This window comes from Orbicella faveolata, unplaced genomic scaffold (genome assembly GCF_042242905.1).
Source record: "Orbicella faveolata isolate gen_17 unplaced genomic scaffold, um_ofav_v1 contig_48, whole genome shotgun sequence".
Taxonomy (NCBI): domain Eukaryota; kingdom Metazoa; phylum Cnidaria; class Anthozoa; order Scleractinia; family Merulinidae; genus Orbicella; species Orbicella faveolata.
The window spans coordinates 9007935-9017901 of NW_028301578.1; the positions used below are offsets into that span (position 1 = coordinate 9007935).

The following is a 9967-nucleotide window of genomic DNA, read 5'->3' on the forward strand; positions in this document are numbered from 1 at the left end:
CGACATGGGCCGCCCGTTTGCAAAATTCAACAGCTTTCGTTTTAAAACTGTTTAGCGGTGAATACGTCCAACGTTCGGTCAGGGAACTCGCTTCTCACTCAGTCGAATGCATCCCATCGATAATTGGACGCTCATTTAATATTTTGCTGTGAAAAATTGATTAAACTAAAAAAAATATAAACAAGCACAGGTCAGGCAGGATCTCTCACAAATAAGTTTCTTCACATTCAAAATAACGTCTGTATACCCAGCAGAAAGCAGCACAACTTTCACCTCCCTAAATAGAGTTGACAAAATTAAGTTCACGACCCACCCTCTGTGCGGCTTTGGTTAGCATACATCGACACGAGTGTAGCCGTATCGATGAAGAGAGAGGAGCCTGGGAATGAGGTTGTTGCAAGGGATTACATCCGTGATATGTTTTGGGACCATAGATTAATTTAATACGAAAACGTAAAAAAAAGCACAAGGCAACTTGAAGGAAGGGTTCAGTTCTGCAGGCATGTTTTTGGCAAATCAGTCAGATATATTTGCTCCAAACATTCTTCTCGATACGAGGCAGTTTTACCCTAAAATAGATATTTAAACTTCTCGCCTGAGCCACACCCACTCGAGTTGACTGAATGTCTTATCAGGGAAAAGCCCAGCCCCTTGCTCCTAGAGCCCTCGTTACCCTTGTCCAGCGGAACGGGAAAGCGTTGAACGTTGGTTCACCGTTGACTGAAACCGCGTGGGGTCTAAGTACGAAACTGTAGCGCAACACAATCTCGAACCCAGAATCTTCATTTCCCTTGTTCGGTGGTAGTGAAACGAGAGATCCTTGAAAGATGTGTTTGAAAGTCCGAGAATATCGGAATTCATTAGAATTGCACATGCCTAGCCGACAAACATGTGACCCAATCGAGCCGCTGGCATTTTACTGCTGCTCATTTTCATTGTTTTTAAAACCATTTCAGGGGACCCGAACACTGAATCAGCAATAACATATCAGTTACATTCATGTAAAATAAAAGTACTGTCATTTACCCGTGTTCTTGGGTCTTTTTGAGCCGTTTAGAAGGGAGTTTGACTAGATCTAGAGGCGAAGGCGGTTCACATGTCATTATCTGTTGCTTTCTTGCACTCACGTTTTAAGCAGTCACGTTTCTTTGACTTAAGGTTTCTCTGTCTCGCGTGCAGTAACACCTTTAATTGAAAGTCCGCAGTCTTCGTCTTTACGTTGCTAAGCAACTGATTTTACCATGGTGACGTAACAACCTTCGGGGTATTTTCGAGTGCTCGGGCCGTTCTCTGGTTGGATAGTACAATTTGGAGACTGTCAACGAAGATTTGCCATAAAAGGCTGAATTTTGTTCCCAGATTGCCTTTTCTCTAACACCTTACCCACAACTATTCTCTCGCGACACTGTATTGAAAGAAACAAAAGGCGAGAGGAGTCATGGATCAAATCCAACCTAGGAGCGTTTTATCTCAAATGAAAAAGTCTGCCGTAACTGTATGGCGAAGCTTAGCCCAAGCAAATGGACTGCGTATTTCCAAGAGGAAACCAAAGAGGAAAGATAGTGGAACTGAAATGAGAGCAGGACCGAGTCACAGTGATTTAAGCAGCAGCAACGAGCAGCTTCCTCAGTTTAGACTAACCAGGCGAGTGGTGATTTGTTCTGTGATAGAAGAAAACGACCAGAGTCATGGAATTCCACTGGCAGAGCTGAGAAGAGAGCTAATAGTTCGGTATCTCTTGATACATGTCGGAATGTTGTGAGGAAGTCGCCGAGAACTGATTAAAATGAAGTGGACTTAAATGTTGTCTCGAATACTGCCATGTAAGCTTGAATTCTAGAACAACTCTGTAATTGTATAAATTGGTTTGCAATGGGTTGGTTGTCAGAATCACGCCGGTTCTCGTTCATCATTGTGCCGAGCGTCTCGGTCTTACGTAATTTTGTAATCAACACATATGTACTTTCCTTATGTTTTCCTTAAATCAATAAATCAGTTTTATTGTATGACATCTCTTACTGTTTTCATAGTGTTTGGGTGCCGCGATTTGAAAAGATGTAATGAGATAAGAAATCTCTATTTTTTTCCCTTTCTGGGGCTCAAGCTCTCTACTCAACATACTCTAAAAACGAAAAAAAGCACGCCTTTCGCGCAGCAATTTTCATTCTGAACGAGTCGGACTAACTCTAGATTTCTATAACTTAATCATCGACATCGAAACTCATAACGTGAACTTCCTTATTTGACAATGCGAAACAACGCAAAAATATGGGTTTGTACTGTTTTAAAAACGAACTTATTCGGTAGATAGGAATACGAAATAAAAATACAGTTAAAACACCTTGTCTCGCTCGAGTGTTTCGTATGTTTCTGTGGTGAGCTGGTTTAGGTCATTTTAAAGCGATTTCAGCTAGTTTTAATTCTCCCTTTCCTTTCTATTTCAAATAGTTATTGTTAATTAAAACAAAATGATTTGATATATGTATTTTCATGACAGTATTGTTACGATGAACGTGTTCAATATTCAAATCACATGCAGGGTCTAAACATAGACTGCCGACAGTCGGTTTTTCCCTCGAAATTCGGCAAAAATTATGAGGTGAGACGCTTTAGCCGGAAAGGGATTGGGACTAGACATGGACGCGGCTCGCTCCAACCCCTTGTCGTTCATACCACTCTTTTGCGTTCGTGATGGCCGATAAAAACTCCTTAGACCCTAAAAGAAAAGAGTGTTTGCCAGCAGACAAGTCAAAACGTGAGCCTAATCTCAGGTTCAAGAAATGTGATAACGTGACGTTTGAATGGTTGAAATTTCTGCGATAACTCGCTAGCTACTTATGAGGTAAATTTTTTTCAGCCGGGGAACAAATGTCACTTGCCAAATGCGCATGAAAATCACATGGCAACAGGGGGTCATGGCAAGGATTGTGCTTTCTAACGAACGGAATTCTCGAGCTTTAAATGTTATATAGTTTCATATAAGATAGTTACGAAACACACTATGAAGATGTTAAACATAAGATGCAGTTACGAGGCTGTTTTGTTGTTAGGGCGCCGCAGAAATTTACCATCCCTGAAGAATCTTTCTCCGACGCTTTTTCTCTGGTTTCGTTTTCCAGCTTGGCTTAATACTTTCATTGTCAGCAGGTTCTACTCGAGCATATGGAGGGGTATCAAATGATCCTATTCAATATAAAAGTGCTCGCAAATTTAGGCCTTTGCTCGAACTGCTCGCAAAAATTAGATAAGTGCTCGCTTGCTCGTGCTCGCAAAATGTTTGCATCTTCTCACGTGCTCGGATTCTGAAGTCTGGTAGCATTTAGCTTCTTCTCTTGGATAGAAACTGGCTTTAGATCTCCTTGAGCGTCCATCAACTGACTCACGTGAAGCTAAGTGATGTAATTTGGCATCAAACAAGGCAAGAGATTGGTTGAGTCGCGATAAGATCCTAACATGTTGCCTCTAGCTTTGTGCATGTTGTCCTGTTCTGGAAGTGCCAGACTACTTGGCGCAAAACAACTTTTCCTTTTACTGAGAGATTCCAGCTAGCGGAAAATTTACGAAGTGCTCACTGCTCGCCATTTGTATTTTCTTAGTGCTCGCTTCTCGCTAGGCAAATTCGACAACTGCTCGTGCTCACAAAAATAAACGCACTGCTCCCATACTCGCAAAATGCTCGCAAAATGCACGCAAAATGCTCGCAAAATGCTCGCAAAGACCATTAGATACGCCTATATGGCCCCGTTTTATTTCGTCATACAACTCGTCCATTTCTGCGGACTATCAAGGGTTTCTTGTCAGACCAGTTAATAAATAACTTTCAGAGTTCCAGTTAATAATCGTATTGAAAGAATCAAGTGTCCCACCTTGCCAAAACATACTCTGGTCTCCCTACAACAATGAACAACCACAACCTTTTTCAACACATAAACGACTTGTTTCTTTCTCTCCAGTGGGGTGCTAGTCCATCGCCAAGCCACCCCGCCTCCTTACCCATCATACACCTGGGTGGAGACAGACACTGTGAAGGAGAGGGGCTGGGAAAGTTTCTGGGACATGATTTTTTTCTCTTTTTTTCTCACCTTTAGGTTGTGCGTGTTTGTTTTGTTTTTTCTTTTGTTTTCATCGGTGGGCAATAGCTTCTGCAGGAATTTTTTTAACGTCAAGTTCAGAACACGTACAGTATAAGAAACTTGATCGATTTTTTCCCCATGGCTCCCCTTGCAGGTCTTTTATCATCATCATCATCATCATCATCATCATCATCATCATCATTATATGTTTTTTAGCAGTTTTTGGAAATTGTCCACCACCTTAGCCCTTATAACGAAGGGAGGAGACTATACCTTGCCTTGAAAAGTAAACCGTGCACAACTCGTAGTTACAAAAAGATTCGTATTTTATTTCACTGAACCCTAATCTATGCTACATATGCTATAACTTTATTTATATTCCTGTTTGTCATATTCTTTGTAAGTACGATCTTTATTTACAGATAATGATGTGATCATTACTAAACAAACACCTTAATTAATAAACTATTTCAAGCTATGCGGCTGTTTCTTTTATTAATGCGGCTTGTATCTATGGAATGCTTGCCTAAGCGGTAATTTTGCAGCCTTAGCAACAGGTCGGAACTCGAACTGGTCCGGGTGAAACATGAGTGACTGGAAAGAACGACAGCAACTAAACTGTGTTGACTTGAATGCAGAGGAATGGTTGACTGTCGCGGGAGATGTCTGGTATCGCTGGCCTGACCGGTTTGACTGCACTGCAAGGAATTCGCGTCTACCGTGACTGACAGGGAACTGCGGTCGCCGTGGTTGCCAACTTTCCATGCGAAGTGTGCTTACAGGCGGCCCAAACTGGCTTGACTGGTTGGTCTGTCGGATGGATGTTGAACGTGCTTCCTCCTTTCTGGACTTTGCACGGCGATTCTGATACCAGTACTGAAAAGTAATTTAAAAAATTATATATGGTTAACTGAGTTGTCAGACTCTGCCATGTTACCCTTAAAAATCCTAAAACTGATTGAAAACGAATAACGTTTTCCAACGTGCCAAGGTGTCAACAGATCTTAACAGTTTTTTTTTTCTTTTTTCCTCTTTTTTTTTTTTTGTTTTTTGTTTTTTTTGTTTTTTTGTCCGCCATTGTGTTGGTCACTAAAAAAAGAAAAATTTCTGACGGTTTGGTTGTCATAAAATTATTATTTGGTGAAAGTATGAAAATTTCTCTGTTTGCCTTTATTAAAATTTCTCTTCCTGGCAATAATGGCATGGATATGTGAACGGTGGCAAGACCTCCCTTTTTATGCCAACATAGTTGTCTGTTATATGTTGCGGAGATTTCATGCCTGCAAGTCTATTGTAGGGTCATTCGCGTTTTTGAGGAATGTGAGACATTATTTTTTTCGCGCCGACAAACTTATATTGACAAATGTTTCTAAAATTGTAAACTTTCCACTCTTGCACCTTTGCAAGGTTAGCTATTCAGTTATGTTTTTTTTTCTAAACCAATCAAAACAACTAACCTTCAAGTTTCTGGCCGATATCCCGAGTCTCTGCACCAGGTCCTTCTCATCTTCACTCATCAAATATGGCCGCCGCCTGTACGCTCCTTCCAGCTCCCACACCTCGATCGGTGAGAAGGTCGTGCGCGTTCGTCTCTTCCTCGCCGTGTGCTCGGTACGAGGCGATGCTTGATCGGGCTCGCTGTTAAAACTGCTAGGGGTGCTTGTGTTGTCAGAACAAGGAGATGATTGTGGGCTGGTATCACTGTAGCTGTGTTGAGGACTTGGAATCTGTACGCTTAGTTCAGGAGGCTGTATGTTTCTCTCTGAAAATATAATTAAACAAGTTTAAAACCATGTACAGATAAATTTCGTGTACGTTAGCAATCTTACTGTTACTCCATGTCTGGATCGCGGCAATACCAAAGATATTTACCAAGTACGATTTGATTTAGAGCCTAGTCATGATCCGTGCTAACTACCGTTTCGAAGTAAATTGCTCAGACAACTGAATTGTAATCTAATAGTAACACGAGAAACGAACATACTCTCACAACTTTGTAAACTCTGTCTCTGCTCTTGCCATTTACATTAATTGTTTGGCTGACGTCTTTAACCATGAGATATAAGATTAATCGTGTAAACAAGAAAGTGTAAAATTATTTGACGAAAACTCAACTTTACAATAGCATGACCTTCTTAGTGCTTTGTTCAGTTTACAGATGGCATGACACTTATTTTGTGTGACAGGCTCTCAAACTAAGAGCTATGCTAATAGCTACTACATAAGCGACATTTACTGTGGCTTAAGTAGTACTATGTAAAGAAACTCACCGTTCTTTGATAAATCTTTCCGATTATCTTCCAGACCCTGGATCGCGCCGATGGAAAAGGACAGTGACTTGCCAGAGACTGCTACCAAGGGCCTTGGACTCAGGGTATGCGTGCGTCTACCAGGCAAAGGCTCCATAATAGAAACGACTGAACGAAATCTGCTACGCTCCATGATACGAGTTTTTTGTTGCTACGTACAAGAAAAGTTATGAGTTACTGTCAGTTTCGTGAACTGAATGACCGTTGCTTCATGGCAAACCTTATTTATACCTCACCAGCGGACAAACAAAGGCGGTCCGACAAAGACGTTGTTTTCTTGTAACGTTGCCGATAACTGGTGCATGATAGGAGTATTGAAAAGAACGTGCATCGCCATGAACGTCGATAATTATTGACCATGAACTGCAATCGGAAATGTGACAAAATGGGCGGCAATTTTCAATCGACCGGTCAAGTTGCAGGCTGTTTTTTTTCTTTCTTTGTTTTTTTTTTTTTCAACTCTGTTCAGCGCGCCTTTTATGACCTGATGTAACTTAAATGGCGGAAGACAATGTAAACAAATTGCTGTTGTTATTGCAACTCGGTGTTTTGGGTTTTTAGAAAGAAAAAAAGATAACTGTCGACCATTTATCTGACGACCTTCCACCCTTTTTCCTGTCTTTCTATTAACCTATTGACACCTGGCACGTTTTGCAAAAACGCATTTTTTTTTATTTTTATTTTTTTGACATTTTTAGCCAGGCCTTTCTCTCCACTAGCACCATGTTATTACATTTTTTTGTCAGGGCATGGCCATGCACAGAAATTAAGATGTTAAGTGTTTGACGTAAGTAGGATGTCCGTGTAACACCAGACTTCTGTAGTCTCGGCATGAAACAGTGTTCCTTGAAATTCTTGGACAGGCTCATGTAGTTCATTGCAATTTTGAATATCAAACCATTTAAGTGGAGCAGAATCCAAAGTTTTGATTTTGATTGACAGTAAAAATCACAATTTACTAGGAATTACAAAATTAAGCGTAATTCCAATTTTGGTTCAAAATTGTAAACATTTACGGAAGATATGTAGACCGACGTTCTTGTTTTGACCTCACAGGCAGCTGACCAGTCCCAGATCCTAACCTCCTGCGGTTTCTGACCCAGCTGGAAGTGAAATTTCATGGTTTTAGTTTTCTAGAACGCAGTGAAAAAACAACAGTATCTATATTTCTTTTATTTCCGTATCATCAACTCTGTAAATTCCATTGAGTAAATAAAATATATCAGCTATATACACTTAAGTGTTAATTAATTCGCGTATTTGCGAACTGACAGGACAACGAGACCTCTGGGTTATATGTTTTTTCGTGTCAAAAGCTCGTTCTTAAAACTATTCGCATATTTTTACTACCTATACAATGAGTGCCACTAAAAACTAGCCAACATTGTTTTCATGGTTTGCACTTCGCAGTTTTAAATTGTGAGCGAGGGGTTCTACTTTTAATTTCACTATCGGAAAAACTGAGAAGGCATAACAGGGCTGCCTCTACTAAAATCATCATCGCAATACAACTGAGGGCAGCGAAAAAACAACTTTCTTCGCCTTTTCTGACAGGACAACGAGATCACTGAGTTGTCGGGGTTTGTGATAACCAAGTTGTAATTTTTGAACGTCGTTATCGACGTTCAAAAAGAAAATGACTGCTTTTTTAAATTAAATTAGCATGCTTTTATTTGGAAAATATTTATTAAAAATATTATCCTAGGCTTGCAGATTACCCAGGAAGGTAATCACGTTTGAAGGGTGAATATGTTCTCAGTCTTTCAGAATATCCAAGAGTGGAAAACAATCTTCCAAGAAAAGACAACGCAAACATTCGCTGACTGGCTACGTTATTACAACGATCTCGATGAAGCCCCGGGGCTAGAAGCCTTGGAAAAGATGAGGGCGTTCTACGCTGATTAGAGTATAGATATCTTGAAAGACGCGGTTAGCATTCCAGGAGTGAGCTTACACTACCTCTACCTCTTCTCTGCATTACCTCTTTACAGCCCCTGTAAAGAAGCTGAAGAAATGTTGAAGGCAGCAGTTGTCGGCGGCCAAAGTCTTGTGTTCACGCGGCACCACGAAGCGGTAGTGACAAATATGAGGTCGCACTACATTGCGAGCCACGCACTTGTAAGCAAATTATCGGCTACGACGCCAACGCGCTCTAACTGTCAACCATGTTCAGAGAGATGCCTTACGGCAAGGAAAAAGTCATGCACTATCGAAATCCAACAGGCGCGGCGCCTATTATCACAGAACGCCTGAAAGCTAGAACTTGGTTTGGATTTGCGGAAGTGGAAACAGAGGTCCCTGAACCTCTGTGGCGAAAAATTGAAGACATGCCGCCGTTCTTTCACAATCGGCAGGACCATGACGAAGCCGTACCATAACACATGAAGGTTTACTTACGGCGGACCGGCAGAAAGAGAGGCGACGGAGAAATCTGGTAGGGGCGTTGTCAGCCTAAGAGTTGTTGTCGTATGCTCCACTATTGCGTTGGTATGTGGAACATGGAGCACTCATCAAAGCTGTGCATCGCACGATCGACTATCAGGCGACGAAGATCTTCACTTGCCTTCTTCGGCAGTTGAGACAACTATAGAAAAAAAGTTAAGTTCAAAGACGTTCCGCTTTCCAATTTTGACTTAATAAACTGGTGCAGATACCTCAACATCCCTATTAAAAGGATACTTTCGCGCAACCAGGAAAAAACTCTTCTCCATTCACCGTGTATAATCAACATGGAAGATTTCGGAAGCATGGGCACTCACTGGGTTTGTTGCTGGCCTGCAAAAAACGGTGAATATGAATAGCTGGACTCTTCGGTCTGCCGCCGGCGAATGATCAGGAATCGGAACAGAAAAAAATTAGGAAAGAAGAGCTTTCTTCGTAATGACAACCAGCTAGGGTGGGTTGGGAGAGTAAGGTGCGGATAACATTGCTTGCTTTTTCTGAATGAAAGAAACAAAGGCGCGAGTTTCAAGGAATTTCTTAGAACGTTTTCTGACAAAGTCCGTAAAAACGAAGAAATTGTAAAAAGTTACCTTTCCTCAAAATACGACCACGGACGTCTTCTGCGTGAAAGAAAAGCCAAAGACTCCGAACGTCGCAAGAACTGAAAAGGTTGTAACCACGAAAAACAGGCGTGAAATGCTGAAATGTCAAATGTGCGAGTTGTGGTATAACAAAAACTCGATTTTTTTTTTTGGGGGGGGGGGGGGGGTGAGAGATTGAGTAAGCCCTCCCACGAGGAGGGCGCCGGTTTGCTTAGCGATGTCGCCAATATCGGTCCGGACTGAATTATTCATTAGCGAAGGTATTCCCATGGTGTCATTCTCTCGTTTTTCGCCTGATTGATCCATTGTTTTTAATGCAATACTAAAAAGTAGTTTCCCACTCGTCGAAAACCAAATTTCCCTTGTATTTCGAGGTTTATCGATTGGCAAAAATTTTACGCTGACTCCGGTTACGCTTGAGATTAAAATCATGGAGGGTTTAAAACCTTTTTGGGGGGCTTTCCACGGTCTGGGGACGACGATGTCAGCTGGGCTTGACTGATCAGTTTCAGTTGTCAAAAAAGTAGGGAAAATATTTCTT

At 41.4% G+C, this 9967-nt stretch overlaps 1 protein-coding gene across 1 annotated transcript; it reads right to left on the bottom strand.

The window, feature by feature from the left end:
• Positions 1–4469: 4469 nt before the first annotated feature.
• Positions 4470–6479, bottom strand: LOC149096408 (uncharacterized). Its single transcript, XM_089280900.1, has 3 exons — positions 6344–6479; positions 5531–5847; positions 4470–4949 (listed from the first exon to the last, which is right to left on the bottom strand). Exons 1-3 carry the CDS (start codon positions 6477–6479, stop codon positions 4569–4571), a joined length of 834 nt encoding a protein of 277 aa, XP_089137026.1. The 3' UTR covers positions 4470–4568.
• Between the last annotated feature and the right edge of the window lie 3488 nt (positions 6480–9967).

Coding starts and splice junctions, on each gene's coding strand:
- LOC149096408 (XM_089280900.1), bottom strand. CDS start 6,479: ATGGAGCCTTTGCCTGGTAGACGCACGCATACCCTGAGTCCAAGGCCC. Junction 5,848..6,343: donor GAAAGATTTATCAAAGAACG/GTGAGTTTCTTT, acceptor AAACTTGTTTAA/TTATATTTTCAGAGAGAAAC. Junction 4,950..5,530: donor TATCGGCCAGAAACTTGAAG/GTTAGTTGTTTT, acceptor ATTACTTTTCAG/TACTGGTATCAGAATCGCCG.